At 39.6% G+C, this 22308-nt stretch overlaps 1 protein-coding gene across 9 annotated transcripts in view; it reads left to right on the top strand.

Annotated features, from left to right (window-relative positions):
- LOC136864227 (tRNA-queuosine alpha-mannosyltransferase) overlaps positions 1-22308 on the top strand; it is a 277090-nt gene that overhangs the window by 22437 nt on the left and 232345 nt on the right. For 2 of the 9 annotated variants that reach the window (XM_067140956.2, XM_067140949.2), the window contains exons 1-3: positions 1949-2051; positions 18322-18464; positions 18554-18677. In XM_067140956.2, the coding sequence (XP_066997057.2) occupies positions 18368-18464; positions 18554-18677 (221 nt within the window). In that variant the 5' untranslated portion in view covers positions 1949-2051; positions 18322-18367. Of the gene's footprint in view, positions 1-1948; positions 2052-2526; positions 2842-16517; positions 16629-18321; positions 18465-18553; positions 18678-22308 lie in introns of those variants that run through there. The other 7 variants (XM_067140950.2, XM_067140952.2, XM_067140954.2 and 4 more) reach the window with 7 other exon arrangements.

Genomic DNA, 22308 nt, shown 5'->3' with positions numbered 1-22308 from the left:
AAACATGTCAAGTCAATTCGTTGTTCGTGCGTTGTCGGCACAGCTTCGGCAACTTCCATGATGTTTCCATGCCAACACATAACCTAAACGATGCAAACGACGTGCTCCTCATGAAGCAGGATTATAATTACAACACTCCGCAATACTCGTTCTCTTTGTTATAAGCTACAAATACAGTACACGCACGTGTGTCGTTCTCTCTGCACTATACTAAAATGTCAGAAATGGGGTAGAGCAAGGAGATTACTCTGGACTTAATTAGAGATATAATAGAAAGGCCTTATTTGTGGGATGTCTCACCAGAGGAATACAGATATAAAGCGAAGAAAGTCGACAGTTTCTAGGAACTCGAAAATATCTATAATTGTTCCCGCGAGTAAATCGAAAAAAAAAAAAAAAACTAGCGTCCCTCCGCTCCCAGTACAGTCGAGAATTGCAGAAAGTTCAGAAAAGTCGGTAGTCGGGAGCGGACGAAGTTTATACCCTGTACTTCAAAGTGGTTTGCTTTTGAAGCTATGAGCAGAGTGAGGGGAGGAAATGTGCCTAATAAAACTGAATTTCTAAATCATAACAAGAAGCAACAGTGGCAATAACAAAGGCCAATTCCTCTTCATCTGATTCCATTGTCCTTATTTAAAAATACTAGACACCATCTAAACTGATATGATGAACTACCTGTATATAAACAAAGGATGTCAAGTTTGACATGTTTATTGAGTGTGGACACAATGTTAAATGAAACAGTTTTTGACATTTAACATTTAACATGCTGATGGTGTCACCAGTTAACATTTAACACTTTTAACATTTAACATGTTGTTGTTAAATGTTAATCAGTGGAGACCGGCCTTAACACTTTTAACATGTTGGCGTGTTTTCCGCTCCAAGTGGAAAACATGTCAAGTCAATTCGTTGTTCGTGCGTTGTCGGCACAGCTTCGGCAACTTCCATGATGTTTCCATGCCAAAACATAACCTAAACGATGCAAACGACGTGCTCCTCATGAAGCAGGATTATAATTACAACACTCCGCAATACTCGTTTTCTTTGTTATAAGCTACAAATACAGTACACGCACGTGTGTCGTTCTCTCTGCACTATACTAAAATGTCAGAAATGGGGTAGAGCAAGGAGATTACTCTGGACTTAATTAGAGATATAATAGAAAGGCCTTATTTGTGGGATGTCTCACCAGAGGAATACAGATATAAAGCGAAGAAAGTCGACAGTTTCTAGGAACTCGAAAATATCTATAATTGTTCCCGCGAGTAAATCGAAAAAAAAAAAAAACTAGCGTCCCTCCGCTCCCAGTACAGTCGAGAATTGCAGAAAGTTCAGAAAAGTCGGTAGTCGGGAGCGGACGAAGTTTATACCCTGTACTTCAAAGTGGTTTGCTTTTGAAGCTATGAGCAGAGTGAGGGGAGGAAATGTGCCTAATAAAACTGAATTTCTAAATCATAACAAGAAGCAACAGTGGCAATAACAAAGGCCAATTCCTCTTCATCTGATTCCATTGTCCTTATTTAAAAATACTAGACACCATCTAAACTGATATGATGAACTACCTGTATATAAACAAAGGATGTCAAGTTTGACATGTTTATTGAGTGTGGACACAATGTTAAATGAAACAGTTTTTGACATTTAACATTTAACATGCTGATGGTGTCACCAGTTAACATTTAACACTTTTAACATTTAACATGTTGTTGTTAAATGTTAATCAGTGGAGACCGGCCTTAACAGTACGATTGACGCCTAGAATATTCCTAACGTATCTTTCATAAACAATCTCTCCCAATAAAATAGTTCCTACTTCCGTTTCTCACTACCCCTCTAATATGTCCTTTTGAACGGTCCCTTTGTTTAGTAACTAGTAATACTTAAATCAACCCAGTAACTGGACGTAGTGCGCTGAGCAGAGTCCGTAGGGGAAGAAGAAGAAGAAGAAGAAGAAGAAGAAGAAGAAGGGCGAAGTAGTAGAAGTGGAAGAAGAGGGTCTAGTAGGTTATAATCAAAAACAGAAACAGGACCTTGTTACTAATCAATGAGTATGTGTTTCGAGCTGTTCGTTTTTATGTGTGGTACTGCATTACATTCTCTCCCATTTAATGCTAGGCGCTAATAACATTTTGGTGTGGATGTGTATTTGGGACGATGAATTAAAAGAGTATTTTTATTATGTTTTACCCGTTAAGACTACTTGTCTATGAGGTATCTTAGTCTCGCCAGCGTTACTATAAGTAGAATTGCATCAACCATGTGTTCGTAGTTCATCCCGCTCCGCATATTCGTTTAACCTAAGGTTATTGCTGTCCACCTCGTTTCAGAACCTTAATAAATTATTTATAAAAGACCATGGCACATTCAGCCCGTTATGTGTCTTAGGCTGCCCATATAACTGTTGCCTAAACAGATACCTACAGATATTCGAGTGCCACGTGGTTGGATATCCGTAGCCGTATTGCGTGCCTTTCGTCACCGAGTCCTCTGCCTCTCTTTTGAACGCAGGTCCACGGTATTACGAGTGGCTCGGACGGTAGATCGCTGGTCTTCTGGGACCGTATTGTGTGGTTCGAAGCTGACGCAGTCCGGAGGTATTGGCAAGTGCTTAAATACGCCGGCCCTCATTGCAGAATTGATGATGCTTGTTGTTTAAAGGGGCTTAACATCTAGGTCATCGGCCCTTCTTGCAGAATTAAAATCCATCAGTTGGACTGCACATGTAATAGACAAGCATACTACCACTATACACCAAACGGCAGGTCAATACATGAATTAGCAGCTGGCTTTCTACCGAGATCATCCGATAATAACAGGACTATGTGGAGTAATAAAGAGGTAAACAGGGAATGCTGCAAGAATGAATCAAAATATCACGTTGTCATGATATAATGAAGTGATTTAGAACCCTGAAAAAAATGCAAATACTTCCAACAAGTATATTTTGGTAATTCCTGAAAAATTACTGGGGAAATACCAACTAGGTACTTGCACAGTTAATAATAAGATATAATAAAATAAGTACATGCTGTGAATCTATGTTTCTAAATCATTTCACACTGGATGAGGTAACCTAGCTGTAAAGGAACCAAAGAATAATTAAAGCTTTATAAAGTCATTCCAGTACCAGGAAAAAAAAAAGACAAAATATGAGTTACCGGTAGATAATTATCAACCAATTACATTGCCAGTTGGCATTTCAAAAATAGTCAAAAAAATGTTTAATAGACTAGTGAGTTTTACAGAAAGGAATTATATACCTACTATTATTTTCATAACATGGATTCAGGACTGGGTTGTCTGTAATGTACACTGTGATAAAGAGAAGTGTGGAGTCTAACCAGCATGGATTTTGGACATCAAAGTGTAAATATGAACAATAAAAAATTGTCGCATCTCTGGAGACTTGAAATACAAAAAAGTCCACTTTGGCTATGTTTGGCTTTGTACTGTGAGCTAGATGTGTTTCGCAACATGGCCCATAGTTCTTGTTCCATGTGTCGGTCGCTCTCACTCTACCCTCTCCTGTTTCCCTTCTGTCTTCTCCTCGAGAGATGCACTTTCATACAGCGTTATGAAATTATGAGCTTATGGCACGCTCCCATGTAGTGCTGTAGGCTACAAAATTCGTGCGTTCCGTAACAGCTAGGGTTTGAATCCTGGTGTGAACGATTTTTCTTTTTACCTGAATGAATACACCATGATGACACTAGCCAATGAACACACCAAGTTTGACCGAGCTAATTTTGATGCCAAATGCTTCACTCCATTCTTACATGGAATATTATCCACACACGTCAAGAGAGCAAGTGCTGGCTCTCGTCTAACATGGCAGTCTTAGCATTTGTGAGGCAGTGATTTTTGTGGTGTTACACCTTGGGCTGCCCAGAGATGAATACAGCTGTGATGGGTGTCAGGGTATAATGGACGCCTACAAGGCACTGGTTTAATAATGTTATTGGCTTTACGTCCCACTAACTACTTTTAAGGTTTTTGGGGACACCGAGGTGCCAGAATTTAGTCCCGCAGGAGTTCTTTTACATGCCAGTAAATTTACCGGCATAAGGCTGACATATTTGAGCACCTTCAAATATCACCGGACTGACCCAGGATCGAACTGCCAAGTTGGGGTCAGAAGGTCCGCGTCTCTACTGTCTGAGCCACTCAGCCAGGCGGGCACTGGTTTAAAGAGGGTTTCTAATAGGGAAGAAGACAATAGGTTAGTTGAAACTTCACAGGAGAACCTGTTCTTAATTGGTGGAGTTCATGCAGATGACTAATTTTCCTGGAAGTCTTTACATGGTCCGTAAACGATTATGAGAAGCTGGACTCCATTGCAGAAAATCTGCCACCAGAAAGTCTCTCTCCAATGTAGAGATTGTCGATCATTGCGCCTTTGCTGAAATGGAGTTAAATTGTAATTAGGATAATGTGATCTTCAAGCTGGCGGAGGTCGTGTTTACATTCCACAGGAAGCCCGATACGACAAATGATATGGAGCCAATTGTTCATGCAGTGAGCGCATATCTGTGTCATTTTGGGGGTGGATATAATGCGATAGGGCTGGAGTGCTTCATCAGATAGACGACCGCCTCACATCGGACCAATATTTAGACATTCTGCAGAATATTATGCTCCCGACTTGAGAGAGCACTATCCAGATCCGGTAAAACACTTCATGCAAGATGAACTCGATTTCAATCACTACTGATCTGCATTTAGGGCAATTGCCCAGGTGGCAGATTCCCTATCTGTTGTTTCCCTAGCCTTTTTTTAAATGATTGCAAAGAAATTGGAAATTTATTGAACATCTCTCTTGGTAAGTTATTCCAGTCCCTAACTCCCCTTCCTATAAACAAATATTTGCCCCAATTTGTCCTCTTGAATTCTAACTTTATCTTCTTCTTCCCTGATCCACACAAACTGTCATGTTCAGGGCTGGTTTTCCGAGGTGGACTCCTTTGAACTGCTCCTTTGGATCCTTCAAGCTGCAGACTTGAACTCCAATGAACATGTGTGGGAAAGGTGGAATAATGCCGTATAAAGGAACACTGGCCTCACCTTCCCTTGTGTTCGTGGGCACATATCCTTGGAGTTAACTGGCATTCGCATGAACATGCTTATTGTTGTAAGGCTATTCCCCGATGTGCATGGCACCTAGTGTATTTACACCTCTACAACAGTCCTTTTAGGGTTCGGTGTTGATAAACTACATGCTCGTTGCAAGCATTCAGAGTGCAAATGCAGAGGCTGTCAATATGTTGCAGTCACACTGTTAAGTAACTGAGTCGAGTTAAAAAAAAAAAAAAAAAGTTGCCAATACCAGTTTTCAAACCCCGGATCACCTACACTAACACTGCCACGGCGTGAAGTGCTTCACATTGATCTTCACCTGCCAGGCATGTTCCTCACTTCACATATTTATTCAACCACCAGCTGATGTACCCGTGCTTCGCAACAGAATTCTCAGAAAGACTGTCTTTGTGGTTTTCGTATCGGAAGTCAACTTTGGCCATTGCAAAAACGTCATTAGGAATGTAGCAATTGAAGGCAATTTGTCAAATAAAATATGCGATCAAATGAAAAACTGCACATTTTCTCACTTTTAACGAACAGTACTACGGTACCGAGCTAACAGTCCAAAGTTCCAGTGCTGGAATGACCAGGCTGCAGACAGCCGTGAACACTCCTTCGCCATTATTCTGTTAAATATGCACATTTCTCATTCCAATCAGTGCATCAGAGTAGGAATTGAATACCTCGAATGCTACGATGAAACAGTTTGTTATGTACCAGTAGTATCAGAAAATTTATGAACCAGAAGAATGCCATGCTAAAGAAGAAAGTTATTTAACTTCCCAGTTTCTTCCCGCCAATATTCAGGCAGGTTGTTAAACACGGTACGACCGGGCGATTTGGCCGTGCAGTTAGGGGCATGCAGCTGTGAGCTAGCATCCGGGAGGTAGTGGGTTCAAACCCCACTGTCGACAGCCCTGAAGATGGTTTTCTGTGGTCCCCCATTTTCACACCAGGCAAATGCTGGGACTGTACCATAATGAAGGCCAGGGCCGCTTCCTTCCCACTCCTAGCCCTTTCCTATCCCATCGTCGACATAAGACGTATCTGTTTTGGTGCGACGTTAAGCAAATTAAAAAAAAAAAAAAAAAAAAACTTGGTTTACTAGTTCCTTTTTCCCCACCTTTACATACCAATATTAATTAAGTTCTGTTTACCCATTTTCTCGTGACTCTGTGCTGATATGGACTTAGCAACAAAAACCCATACTCATGAATACCTCTGTTATCATAGCTGGTGCGGTAAAAATGTATAAGACATAAATGATCAGAAATAATACTGTATAACTTTAGTTATGTAGTATTTGTCGATAGGACCACTAATAACACAAATATTTGAGAATTAAATTTTAGGCCTTTCCCTAAATTACCAGTTCACTCAGCGTGAATAAAGTTATTTATGGCCTAGATTGTAGCAACTTATTCCCCGACTTACATACTGATTTTCATTAAGATAGAACCGCTAATAACATAAATATTTGAGAATTAAATTTTAGGTCTTCCCCTAAACTACCATTCCTCTCAGCATGAATAAGAATATTTATGGCGTAGATTGTAGCGACTTATTCCCGGACTTTAAATACCGATTTTCATTAAATTCCCTTCAGCCGTTTTCTTGTGATGCGTGTACATACATACATACATACATACAGACAGACAGACAGACAGAAATTACTGAAAATTTAAAAGTGCACTGTATTGTTACTATGGACACGACTAATACAGAAATACCATCCTTTTTAAATTCTGAGCAATGTACATACAAAATTCTTATTTTATATATAACCGGGCGAGTTGGCCGTGCGGTTAGGGACGCGCGGCTGTAAGCTTGCATCTGGGAGATAGTGGGTTCGAATCCCACTGTCGGCAGCCCTGGTTTTCCAAGGTTTCCCATTTTCACACCAGGTAAATGCTGGGGCTGTACCTTAATTAAGTCCATGACTGCTTCCTTCCAACTCCTAGGCCTTTCCTATCCCATCGTCGCCATAAGACCTATCTGTGTCAGTGCGACGTAAAGCCACTAGCAAAAATTTATATATATATAGATTATGGCATTTTCTCAACCATTTCATTGTATTCTTTTTTGTTGTTCTGATATGTGGACAGTTGCATTGTGTACTGACAGCCGCATTTCATCAGGAATGTGTTGTTTAACAGAAAGCAAGTTGCATTGGACTTTATTGTATCTCGTCCAAGGACTATGGGTGTTCACCTGACCTGCCGTTAGAAGAGTGGGTTGCGATCTCTTCTAACGGCAGGTCAGCGCGAGTGGGAACAGAGTGAACACCCACCTTCAATGCACGTTTACATAAGCCAAGGCCATACCGTCACCATTCTACATCAACAATAATTGACGACAGTTACAACTGCATGAGCAAGTGTTCCATAATGAAGAAAGTTCCCCCAGCTCTTCAACCAATTTAAGTCTACCAATAAGTTTATTCCATACTATCCTAAAACACTGCAAGATTGCATAAACTAAAACCAGCAATTTCTAAATGTTTCATTGTCAAACGTATTTCATTTCAACTATGTCATATATTCAAGTTGATTGAAACAGGACCGACAATTATGTTCCGTGTTCCACAAACACACGGCAATAATCTTAAATCAGATTCAAGAACTTTCTTAAAATACCAAGCATTTCAAGCTAATGTATAATTTCAGCTGATTCATGTATCTAAGTAGATGAAAGGTCCAACAAGTCTATTCCGCATCTTCAAACACACGTGTAGTGTTTTAGCCCAGATCCAAAAACTTTCATAAATTACCAAACGTTTCATGTGATTGTGTGGTATAGTTAGTCATAAAGTTTTGTTTCAAAAGGTTCACATGTTTCAGATGATTGTGGCAAGACCGATTGATAAGTCTATGCCGAGTTATACAAACGTACGACAGTATATTTTTTACCCAAGTCCAAGAACATTGAAGTGCCATGTGTTTCATATCAATGTATAAATTTTCAGTCAATGTGTATGTTCTCAACTACGATAGTGCATTTGTTTCCAGTAGACTGAAACAAGACCAACAAGTCTGTTCAGTGTTACACGAACACACGACAATATTTTAAACCAAAACCAAGAACTTTTTAAGTGCCAAGTAGTTTAAGTCTTTGTACATTTCATTTCAATGTATATATATATATATTTCATCCATTTTATTCAGATAGAAACAAGACTATCAATTCCAAGAACATTCTTAAAGCGACATGTGTTTCATATCATTATAAGTGTTTCATGTCGTATTTGTGTATATTTTCAACCAGTGCATATGTTTGCCAGTGTTCCATGTTCCATGAACACACGACAGTTTAAGCCAGAACTACAGTAATAACTTTTTAAGTTCCAAGTATTGCTTACCATGTGTACATTACATTTCAAGATAATGTTTTGCAACCCATTGATGTGTTTTCAGGAAATCGCCTTTATGTACATAAATTTTTATTATGATGTCTTATGTCAACCAACCGGTCTAGAAAGCCAAGAATAACGGCTAAGAGGATTCGTCGTGCTGACCACACGACACCTCATAATCTGCAGGCCTTTGGGTTGAGCAGCGATTGCTTGGTAGGCCAAGGCCCTTCAAGGGCTGTAGTGCCATGGGGTTTGGTTTGATTTTTTATGTCAACCAATCGAGCTGTATGTAAGCAACCCTAATGATGATTGTTATGAGATTCCCCTTGATTTGATATTCAACAAGAACTGATGACTTCAAGGGAATCGAAACTGGTCTTCGCCCAGTAAATTTAATATATTTTGCAATGTGTTGAATGGTGGAACATCCCTCAAACTCTTATCTTACTAGTTATACGTCAACACGGAAATGAAGATCATAACCTACGACAAAACAAATGCAGTCCAACAATGACCAGATCCTAAATTGAAGTGCTGATGATGAATTCAAGTTGAAATTCTCCTATATTTATCCTAATCTTATGAAGTAGATGGTTGATTATCCATTGTACTTCTGGATGATTGTGTGTTTCCACTTGAATGGTGATAGACAAAAGACCAGTTTATACATCGATTGTTCAGCTCGATGTTTAATAATACTACACAATAATATTAATTCATTACTGCACAATAATATATCCAAAAATCCTTCTCATACAATCATTTTTCAACTAATCATAAGGGCAGATAGACTATAACCACATTTCATCTTTCAAACCAAAACCAGTTTATATTAGTAAACTGCAAGCTACTGGCAAGACCAATGATGTAGCTCAGTTTGAGCTTAGTGGTTGGATGGAGCAGACGTTTAGTATCTGGGCTGCACTAGGATAGTTTTAAAATCATTTTCAAGTTCTGTCATCTAAGGTTCAGTATTGCATGAAATATATCAACAAATTTTCATTGTAAGTGATACACGTGCTGCAATCAGTATTTCTTTCCTCAACATTGTCACATAACATTATTTGAAGGCACAATGACGATATATAGTTTTTCACTTTTGTTCATATTTTCCCTTATTCATAAATCATTGAAGAGTTTATGTAACATGAACAACCTTGTATATATATATATATATATATATATATATATACACACACACACACACACACACACACACACACACACACACACACACACACACACACACACACACACACACACACACACACACACACACACACACACACACACACACACACACACACACACACACACACACACACACACACACACACACACACACACACACACACACACACACACACACACACACACACACACACACACACACACACACACACACACACACACACACACACACACACACACACACACACACACACACACACACACACACACACACACACACACACACACACACACACACACACACACACACACACACACACACACACACACACACACACACACACACACACACACACACACACACACACACACACACACACACACACACACACACACACACACACACACACACACACACACACACACACACACACACACACACACACACACACACAGTTTTAAAATCATTTTCAAGTTTATTAAGGTGTTAAACACAGATTATAGTATGAATATAGTAGAACTCTGACCAGAAAAATATTCATTTATAGGAAGGGGAGTTAGGGATTGGAATAACTTACCAAGGGAGATGTTCAATAAATTTCCAATGTCATTGAAATCATTTAAGAAAAGGCTAGGAAAACAACAGATAAGGGAATCTGCCACCTGGGCAACTGCCCTAAATGTAGATCAGTATTGATTGATTATACATGTTTTGAAAGTGATTTAATAGAATCTGGGTATGTTCTTGTAGAATGAAACGTATGATGCTGTTATAAATATTTTTCTTATACACGTATGTTGTAGTGTTTTCATAAATTTTGTATTCCGTATTTCGACAGACTGAAAAATCTTAAAGGTCATATACACTGATCAAAAAAGGAATATCGGTTACCTTTTCTTATATGTTCATGATATGCATGATATTGAATTTAAAACAGAATGGGAAGATTGAAGAATGTGGATTGAAAATAAGTGTAGAAAAGAGTAAAACTCTTGTTACGACTAGAGGGGAGAAAGAAGGGAAAGGTCAGATTAGACTTGCAGACAAGCCCCTGGAAGTAGTGGAAACGTTTAAATACCTGGGGAGTTAATTAATTTAGAATGCTCGACTGGATGCTGAGATTAGTAAAAGGATTCAAGCTGGAAGTTGTTTCTATCGTAGTGTAAGAAATATGTTATGGGACAAAGATGTGCCAATGAAAGCAAAGGATACTATGTACAAGATGTATTACGTACCCATAACAACTTATGGAGCAGAAACTTGGACAATGACAAACAAGGATGAGAGTCGAATACAGGCAGCCGAAATGAAATTCTTGAGGAGTATGATACAGAAGAGTAGACGAGACAAAATAAGGAATGAGAAAATCCGGGAAGAAATTGGAGTGGAAAAAATGAATGATAGAATAGAGAAGAGCTGACTAAGATGGTTTGGGCACATAAAGCGAATGAGCGACGAAAGAATGCCAAAAAAGGTGATGGAAATGCAAATCCAAGAAAGGAGAGGCCATGGACGACCACGATTGAGATGGAAGGATACCATCCAACGCAGCATTATAGAAAGAAACCTGGACTGGGACACAGTGTTGGAGGAGGAGTGGTGGAAAGACCGAAGAAAGTGGAGAGGAACCATATTTGCCCCTACCCGGCTACAGGTGGATAAAGGGAAATGATGATGATGATGATGTTACGAAAAGAAACCTTTTCTTTGCAACAGTTAAGAATTGAAATTTAAAGCTTTCCATGGACATTAAATGCACAGTGTCATTGTACAACATGTCATAAACAAAGTGATCCCTGTTCATACACCAAAAAGGATGTGTAGTAATTAAGCTTCATAATAATAAGTGTTGCATCCCTTAGAATGGATAATAGTTTCACGTTTTCTCATGCTTCTGAAAAGGCGTTGCACATTCAGTCGAGGCAGACGTCCCCACTCTTCCAAAAGGGCATCTTAAAGGGCCTGTATTGTTTGGGGTGGTGGATTTCATGCTTACAGTAGATGTGTTTTCCAGTTGGTCCCAGACTTGTTCAATCAGATTCAGGTTGGGACTTCTGGATGGCCACTCCATTTGTTGCACATAGTTCTCTTGCAAAAGTCTTTGAAGAATGTTGGCATCATGTGCCCTTAGCATTGTCATGCACGAATACTGTGTTTCTTCCAAGTTATATCACGTGAGGTATCACGTGGCACTAAGATCTTGTCAGTGCACCGTTGAGTAGTTAAGGATCCATTGTGAATGTTCAGGAGATTGATTTTCTTGTCAACACTCATGCCTGCCCATGCCATAACAGATCCACCACCATAAGCTGCTATAGCTCCCCACATCTTGTTGAGACTTGCAGATGACCTTCTGAATGATATACGATGAAACAGGATTCATCCAAGAACTAGCACATGATGGCAGTATCTTACATGCCAGTGCAAATCTAGCAAACTGCAGTCTCCTACCATGATGATGTCTGTCCATTTCAGGTAATAGAGCAGGTCATCAGGATCTTAAATTAAAGCCCTATACAAGCTTGTTGTTGAGGCTACATTACTGAGTTGTGGTAAGGATAAATCTGTTCCTATCCTCCAAATTCTCCTAATATCCATCAGCTACCCTTTTCAGTTTAAATGCCTGCAGCTTCCAGTAAGTATCTGCTTTGCGATGACTATCAGCACATCTCATTGGCAGACACTTCAGGCTTACACTGTGCAAAAACACCAGTCCAACATATGTTCATTTCAGCTCCCATGGGCAGTTCTGTGTCACCTGTTCCAGGTCAGCAGCAGATTTCCACTTTTCATGTGTGCACCACAGGGTACCACAAAAAAAAGTACTGTAACATGGTGGTGGGGTGGTAGATAAATACAGGACTGGTAGCATCTACTCTTAAGATTTATTAACTATCACTAATTGCTGTACAATTACAGAGTTACGCAATCACTATAGTTCGCGCTATTTCTTTGTTTTCTCACAGTTCCGTCACACTAGTTATGCAGTCTAACGCTTGTGAGTTAAAACAATTACACTACACATGACTCCTATAATTGTCCTTTGTACTTTAGGGCAATTTGCTATCAACTCACTACAATGTTCATAGCTGCACACTTCACAGTTTACGCATGCGCAAACAGTCTTACAAGTTTGCATGTGGTACTAGGTTCACTCTTCTTCAGTCTTCTACCAATGTTGCATGTTGCTCTGCTGTTCTGTTCTCTGTCGCAGTTCAGCTGCATTATTCTTATCCGCCGCCAGTTCACTCACAATAGCACTTTGGTGCTCAGAAACACTCGCTCCACAGAGCTGTCACTTACAGCACTGAACCATATCACTCTCTAACTGAGCTCAAACTGAACCACTAAAGCTCCTTTGGGGACCAGCCTTTCCTCGTACGAGGAGAAGCCGGTGGAACTCTCTAAAGACCAAATGTTGTGGTTACATCTTGAGCCCCCTTTCTACACTGCCGTGAGGCCTCCATTGACATAAAGGTGGTGTAGCAGATGGACTAGCCAATCTGTGCCTGTCTAGTCTCTAACTCGTTGCCAGCTGTAGCGAGCAGGTGGTCCCTACTAGGTCAAGTTGTTTGCAACAGGGCGCCAAGCTTGACCACTCCTCCAGGGCTTCCAAACAAAATGGCAGACCCCACCACAGTACGTTTACCAGAAAGTGTTGGGGTTATTTGAATAAGGTATGTTTGAGTGTGTTATCCAGCAGTAAAATGTTCAGTAGCTCTGTCTTGATCTTTTTGAACTTATCAGTGACAGGTATGTGCAGCTTGTACACAATTATTGTGTGTTAGGTAATGTTATTTAAACATTAACAACTTAGCTCAGTGCTCTAAGATGTGTTATTTGTATCAAATGTGACCTTCAGTAAAGATAGAAAAAGAAATTTAATCACAGGTATACTGAGCAAGTGGCTATGTGGTTTGGGTCACATAGCTGTCAGCTTGCATTTGGGAGATAATGGGTTGTAACCCCACTGGCGACAGTCCTGACGATGGTTTTAGGTGGTTTCCCATTTTCACATCAGGCAAATGCTCAGGTTATACCTTAATTAAGGTCACAGTCGCTTCCTTTTCAGTCCTGGCCCTTTCCTGTCCCATCGTCATCTAGGTGATTGACACCAGCTGGATTAAAGGCAGGTGTTGAATATAAAACTGGAACAGAAGGATCATTTCAAGTACTTGGGATATGACTTTTCCCATGTCGAAAGTATATAGTGAAATAGATTCAAGATGTAGCTAAGCTAAAGAAGTAAGTTCGCAGATGAATCTATCCTTCCATTGCCCTGTTTTCTGACCGACATGAGGGAGTAAGAGAGGTAACTTAAAGGGTCCACCTTTCAATACGAATAAATGTTATAATGGTTAAGTTACAACATATTTACTTGGGACTAAATTTAAATGAGGGAGTAAGTCTGGGTGGACTGTAAGTACAACTTATTCATAAGCCTGGGTGCATGAAAGGTGTAAGAATGATTGCTGGTACTAATTGATGGGAACAGTGACAAGAAGCACTTGCAGTGAAGAGAGAGTCTAAGGTTTGAATGAACTTTGTGAATGAAGCTGTGCATAAGAACGAGCTTCTGAAGCGGAACTTTGCAAGGTGAAAGAAGGAGAACAATAGACTCTATTATGGATAGTAACAGAAGCAGTAGGAGACCCATGTGACAATGATTAGTCTCATTTCATAATGTTTTCAAGGTAAAAGATGTAGAAGGGGTTATAATTTTGGTTCCAATTAAGAGGATTGTGGAGACACCTACAAAGATGTTTGAGAAATACAAATTTAATATACTAAAATGGTACTGAGAATGAAAAATATTTTCATGAATTCCTAAGGCATCTCGTACTACATTTTATTATACCCTTATTTAAACAAAAACCATAATTTTAATCAAGGAAGGTACTTGTAAAATGGGGTGAATAGAAGTGTAACAAACTCTTCCTTCGGTGGCTTTTGAATGACCCCCTTCCTACAATGACATTTTAACACACCCTTGGCCATGAAAGAAATGCACAACCACTTGAAAACAGCTCTGGACACTCAGCAACTGGTATTTCTGCCATCTGAAGGTATAAAAGCTCATATCCTCTTCAGCATGCTGGCAATTAAAATGGCAAGATCATTTTGTAGTATTGCATCCCATTCTCGAAGAAGAACTGCTCGGCCAGTGTATGAGAATCTCATCAACGGGCTCGACCTCCGAGCTGGTCCCACTCATGCTTAATGGGGTTTTGGTCAGGGCTTTGTGCTGGCCAGTCCAAAGGGACAATTTTGGTCTCCTGTTGAAATGTTGACGTGCACCAAGCAATGAGAGTACAAGTATTGTGTATTGAAATGAAGTTTTCTCTGATATAAGGAGCAAAAGTGATATGTTCAAGAAGAATCTCCTCTATGTACCGGGGTGCATTTAGTGCCACATTTTTTTATGAACGTCAGCTCAGTCCGGGCATGAGAGGGCATGTGCCCCGTACCATGAGTGTGTACCTGCTGAGAAGGTAGAGTTGGCTCCCCAGGTCTCCTTTACACGCTTTCCCTTCCATTTGCAGTGCTGAGGTTGAACCTGGATTCATCAGTGAAGATGATATTGCTCCTGCATCCAATTCTGATGTTCTGATTGCCTGCTTCCTACAGTAAGTCAGTGCATGTTCCCTATCTACTCCTTTGTTTACATGACCTGCCTGCTTCCTCCAGCAAGTCAGTGCTTGTTCTACATCAGACATTAGAGATTTACTTCTCTGCCTGAGGTCCTAAGTCAACTTAAAGACATCATATCGTGACAAGAAGAACATAACCTTAATTTTTGTTATTATATATATATTTTAATTTCATTTATAATTATTCCTACAGCATTGTCTTTTGTATACGTATGTTTTAGTTATCACATAATTTGTTTAACTTTTATTTGGCTGAAGATGGCCACTAAGTGGCTGAAACTAGTCCCAAGACTTATGTAATATCATTTACTTGATATATTGTATTGATAAGATTGTCAATTTATTCTTACAATTCTCATGTTCTCAAGCAAACTGAAGTTGGGCTAATCAATGCTGGCGTATCAACCAAAGGCCAGTAAGAAGTCTTCTTGAAGAGAGATCTGCCTCTCTTATTCTTCTTCCCGCAGTCCCTCTCTTAGTATTGACATTGGGCACCTCAGATGCCTTCCAGCCTTTATGGCTGTAATGTGGCGATCTCTTAACACCTCTTGAGTTGAAAATTGGTCATCTTTGGTTGATGTAGACCTTGGGAGGTGTGATCCAGGCCATCTGCAGAAGGTGTTGGGTTCTTGATAATGCCTTACAGCTTGGTGCAGAGTTGTGGTTGAAGTTTGTAGCACATCCACAACATAATGGAAGCTGTGTCCATCATCAGTTAGTGCTGCAGCTCTTGCACATCTTCTGGAGTCAAAGTCACCTCGAAGGCAAGTTTCATTCACAGACCCTCATGAAACACAAAATGAAAAGTTCATGGACTGTGTATGAAGACTACCAGACACAAGCTCAACAATAGGAAACAATAGGTACATCAAAATAATATAAGCTACTTTGTAGCAATTGGTGCCAAATGGACATAATGTATGACTTTCATTCTTGCAAAGGTTGAACTTGCCTTCCTTTTGTAAACATTAAACGTGTTGCCTCAGCAAAGGTGTAATGAATGATAGCCTCAAAAATTGTGAAAATATATTGCACTCCAAGTACTATTTTAATACTTTAAATTTGCATTTTTCCATTCACTGTAGTTTATTTATAGAGTTGTTACACATTATAGGTAATGAAATAGCTTTAAGCTTGCATTTTATGTTGATAGCTCTGAAGATTTTTGCCTTTCACACCAGGTTGTACTTTATTTTAGACAATGATAGGCCTACCTTTATAGTCCAAACCTTTTCCTGTTCAGGTGTTGCTGAGAACCTACCTGAATTAGTTCTGTGTTAAACAAATGGTGGAGTGGAGTGTAAGAAAGGCCTAGGTGTCTATTTGATATTCAATGGGTATATCATACATTCAGGTTTGTAGGTAATTTTTTGGAAGTATTTACATCATGGTAATTAAATAAAACATATTTGACAGTTTTAAGTCATAAGTAATAAATTTAATTCTGGATCTGTATTGACAATTGATCACAATCAGAAGTACAGGGTGTGCACAAATGATTGGAGTGATTTCAAAAAATTCCTGTTTGTTTATAATTTGTTGTAACATTAAAAAATGATATAGACAGACAGAAAAACTCACAAAGTATTTTTATGCACCTACAAGTGCTCGATATGTGCTCCATGAGTGACTCTATACACATCAACTCTATAGCCAATTTCGTTCCACACCCGACGTAGCATGTCGCTGTCAATTTGACCAAAGGCGTTGATATTGCAGGCCCGCAGTTCTGTTAGACCAGCCGGTAATGGTGGCATAAAAACTGCGTCTTTCACATAACCCCATATGAAGAAGTCGCAAGGGATGAGGTCAGGAGAGCACGGAGGCCATGGCATGAGGGCGTGATCTTCATTCCCGATACGACCGATCCATATTTATGGAAGTTTGCTGTTCAGAAAGTCACAAACATCAACATGGAAATGAGGTGGAGCACCATCCTGTTGGTAGATGAAGTTCATGCTATCGGTCTCCAACTGTGGCATGAGCCAATTCTCCAGCATATCCAGGTAGATGTGCCCTATAATGGATTTTTCATCTAAGAAGAAGGTACCATAAATTTTAAATTTCGAGATGGCACAGAAAATATTGAGCTTGAGAGAGTCACAAACATGCTGCACACAGGTACGGAAATTTTCAGCCCCTCCAAATTCGTACATTGTGCCTGTTAACTTTACCACTCAGAAAAAATGCTGCCTCATCACTGAAGGCAAGGTTGTCTTAAAATTCATCATCTTCCATACGCTCCTGAAAACTTGTACAAATCTCAAAACGGTTCACTTTGTCAGCCGGCGACAATGCTTGGAGCAGATGCAAACGGTAAGGGCGCATATGCAATCTTTTCCTTACGACTTTCCAAATGGTCAAACGAGACATGTTCATTTCCCTGCTCGCTCGACAAGTTTACTTTTGCGGGCTACGTTCAAAACTGCGTTGCACACGCTCAACCGTTTCGTCAGGCACACTAGGCTGGCCTGTTGATTTTCCCTTGCACAGATATCCCGTGGTTTTGAACCGTTCATACCATCGGCGAATGGAGTTGGCACTGGGTGGATCTTTGTGGTACTTTGTTCTAAAGTTTCGTTGCACGGTTGTCACAGATTGGCTGGAATGAAATTCCAGAACAGCATACGCTTTTTCATTGTTAGTCGCCATCTTTGCAACTGTTGGAGTAGAGGACGCATCATGTCAGCTTGATGTTGCAACTGTTGCGCTCTCGCAGGTGTTAGGGAAAGCACAATGTATGGAGGGAGGGCTATTCAAACAAAACAGAACTTTGAGGGATACTTGCCTTACAACATCAAACACCATCACCATATCTCTAACAATATGGCTAGAAATAATTGACAAAACCACTCAAATCATTTGTGCGCACCCTGTAAGAAGGGTCTACCTATTCAATAAGTTTCAAAATGAATAAAGTATAGAAACAATAAATTAAGTGTATTGAATATGTGGACCTATCTTACTTTTGACTGTGGTATTTGACAGTTTGTTGCAATGTTTGCTACTCAGTTCTTCAAGAAATTCCTTTTCTCCATTTTTTTCAGCTATTGAGGTTACAACAAATAATATTGGGTATTAGCACTATCTATTATGGCTATCATTCAGTGCAAGTCAACTGACTCATTACTAATAATTGAGCCTTTCTATGGGGGATCCCACAAGCAACTAATCACTACTCTTTTAGAAGGTGGTAACGTGTTATTCAATTTGCTATTTAATTCTTTCACAGATCTGTCATACAATGTAGAATCCATGTATGTTTCCTTCATATTTCAGGCTTGTCTGAGAGAGGATGTACTGGAATTAGCTTGGTTACAATGCCAGCTAAGAAGTGGCATTGGAGGGCACGTACGTGTTCTCTTTTCTTTGCCGATATTGTTCCAAGAAATCATAGCTACAGGTATGTTGAGAATATACTGTGATTACACAAGATATAAAATGATATAAAAAGATTAGGTATGTCAATCAAATATACTCTAAACTTACAATCTTCTACATGACATTCTATTAAAATAAAGGACTTTTCCAGGAACTAAAACATTTAAACCAAACCAAACCCCATTGCACTACACCCCTTGAAGGGCCTTGGCCTACCAAGCGACCGCTGCTCAGCCTGAAGGCCTGCAGATTACGAGGTGTCGCTTGGTCAGCACGACAAATCCTCTCGGCTGTTATTCTTGGCTTTCTAGACCAGGGCTGCCATCTCACCGTCAGATAGAAACCTCAATTCTGATGGCATAGGTTGAGTGGACCTCGAACCAGCCCTCAGTTCCAGGTCAAAATCCCTGACCTCGCCGGGAATCGAACCCGGAGCCTCCAGGTAAGAGGCAGGCACACTACCCCTACACCACGGGGCCGGCAAAACACTTAAAACTACATATAAATTAAAATATCGCAAAATAAGTGTCTCTTTCACTTAAAATACTAATAAAATCCTTCAAATCAAAAGTTTTCATCTACAATAAATTGTTGCGGCTTCTTCCGTTGAACAGCACCTGCCTGTGAACATTCTCTTACTGGTATGTTATCCTTGATTTTATCTCATGAATAGTCTGTTTGTACATACAAAAAGTAAGGTTGACCTTGAACTCTGACTGATTTGGGTGCAAACCTGCTAGCCGATTCAAAACATATTCTTTGTCCTATGAGACCTGAAACCATACAACTCCATTTGTCTGATGGAACCATTTGAGTCCGATTAACATGTACTTGTCACTGTATGGCCCTGGCAACTGTTATATAAAACTCTGTACTGCTGCGTGTCAACTTCCGTCAGGCGAGGTGACAACAATCAAGCTGGGAAGGTACTGCATATGACAGAAAGCATGAAAGCAGTTTTTGTCAAAGATAAAAATTGAACTCAATAGAAAGGAAGGTGATAAAAGGATGACTGTTAGGCAACACCTTATGTTTTATAAGAGTTGGATGGGGTAGTTTTTAAAACGTAATTATGATCAGTGGAAAATGGTAAAGAAAAACGTGAACAGCCTATGGGGTTGATTTAAAGCAATTGTTGAGGAGTAAGAAAACAGGTATGGATCAGTACCTTTAAAGGTGGTAAGGAATGGTAGAGATCCACTATACCAGTAGTCGACCTGCCCCTTGCAATCTAGTTTTTTTAAAACCCACTGCATTTACTACAATTCTGACATTCTGACATTGGGTACCGTAGTTTTTAAAACATAATTATGATCAGTGGAAAATGGTAAAGAAAAATGTAAACAGCCTATGGGGTTGATTTAAAGCATTTGTTTAGGAGTAAGAAAACAGTTATGTATCAGTATCTTTAAAGGTACTAAACCAGCATAATATAACGAGATTTGTGGTTATGGGCTAGAAGACAGCAGAAATCGTAAGCGCCACTATTAATTCATTATGGGTATCCCGAATGAACCTGTAAAATGAGCACAAATGCGAAGAACACATACCTTAACACAGGAGGTTCACACACATGCAGAGCAGGAATACGTATTGTACTGGCTGGAAACTGTCCACTGCATGTCTTGCCTTGCAATAGCTCACTCAGCAGGGATGTGGCAGAGTTATGATGGTGGACAGTGCTTGAGGGTATGGAGGTTCGAATCCCATGCAAGCGATTTTCTTACAACCGCCAATTGCCCGGGGTTTAGCAATACTATATATATACTTATTTCCTTTATTTCCAGGTGGAACATAGGGCCTTGACGAAATTTCTCCAGCTTGTTCTATCTGCTACCAATGCTTTCACCTCCCCCCATGTCTTGTTAACTCCGGCAGTCTCCTTGTCTGTGGTTCTTTTCCAGGTAATCCTCGGTCTGCCTTTCCTGCAACTGCCTTATGGATTCCAACTCAGTACCTGCCTTGTGATACTTTCTTGTGGTCTTAGGGTGTGCCCAATCCATCTCCATTTTCTTATTATACGTTCCTGTATGGACTTTGACTTGTGGCCACCCAAAGGTCTTTGTTTGAGATGATCTTTAGCCACCATATTCTCATAATGTACCTCAAACACCGATTTATAAAAGTCTATAACCTTGTGGTAATGTCTTTGGTCATTTTCCAGGTCTCACTTCCATACAGTAACACAGATTTAATATTTGAGTTGAATATCCTTAGCTTCGTTTTTTAACTATGCAAAAGCTCCTTTGGCTTTATTTAGATGACTCACCACATCTCTAAAAGCACCTCCATCCTGGCTTACCATGCTTCCTAAGTAGCAAAATTCCTCTATCCTTTCTATATCCATTCCATCTAGAGTCAAGCTACAATTGTTACGATGGTTTATGCACATTTCCTTAGTCTTTTTGTTATTAATCTTTAAGCCTACTTCTTCAGCTTCTATTTTTAAGTCATTCAGTTTGATTTCCATGTCCCGAAAACATTCTGCAATAATCCGCATAATCCAGTTCTCATAAGTTATGAATTTCATTATGGTCCGTATTGACAATTGATCACTATCAAAGGGTAGGAAGGGTCCACCTATTCAATACTATTAGTTTGTATATTGTCTTATAAAACTGGGACTAGTTTCGACCCCATATATATTGGGTCATCTTCAGCCATGCTCCAATTGGAAGACATAAGAATACATATAACCAATAATGATATAAACACTGATATGACACAATTTATAGTCTTAATTTAAACCATTGATGAAGTCTGAATAACATATCTACACTTTAAACTAAATATCACATCACCTCCCAATAAATTAAACAATAGATCACTACATTGATAATAACGAAAACCTATTCAAAGTACGAATGTTCCGCTTAACGCTACATAAGTCTTGACCCATATTACTATTGAACAAACATAAATATCAATCAAGTTGTTCGTCTACACAGAAAAGGATACCAACTCCCAGATCAACTCAAAAACAATGGCTGCTGTAGAAATGACAAAATAGTTTGCCATCAACCACAACATTTTTGATGTGTTATTTAGTTTAAAGTGTAGATATGTTATTTAGACTTCATCAATGGTTTAAATTAAGACTATAAATTGTGTCATATCAGTGTTTATATCATTATTGGTTATTTGTATTCTTATGTCTTCCATTTGGAGCGTGGCTGAAGATGACCCAATATATATGGGGTCGAAACTAGTGCCGCTGCAGTTGCTTAAGTGCGGCCAGTATCCAGTATTCGGGAGATAGTAGGTTTGAATCCCACTGTCGGCAGCCCTGAAAATGGTTTTCCGTGGTTTCCCATTTTTACACCAGGCAAATGCTGGGGCTGTACCTTAATTAAGGCCACGGCCGCTTCCTTCCCACTCCTAACCCCTTCCTGTTCCATCATCGCCATAAGACATATCTGTGTCGGTGCGACATAAAGCAACTAGGAAAAAAAAAAAAAAAAAAAACTAGTCCCAGTTTTATAAGACAACTAGCTGATGTACCTGTGCTTCGCTACGTGATTCTCAGAAAGACTGACTTGGTGGTTTTCCTAACTGAATTCAACGTAGGTCATTACAAAAACGTCAGTAGGAATGTAGCGATTGAAAGCAATGTTATGATATAAAATACTTGATCAAATGAAAAACTGCACACT

Source organism: Anabrus simplex, chromosome 2 (assembly GCF_040414725.1).
Source record: "Anabrus simplex isolate iqAnaSimp1 chromosome 2, ASM4041472v1, whole genome shotgun sequence".
NCBI lineage: Eukaryota > Metazoa > Arthropoda > Insecta > Orthoptera > Tettigoniidae > Anabrus > Anabrus simplex.
This window is presented reverse-complemented; position numbering and strand designations above follow the sequence as displayed.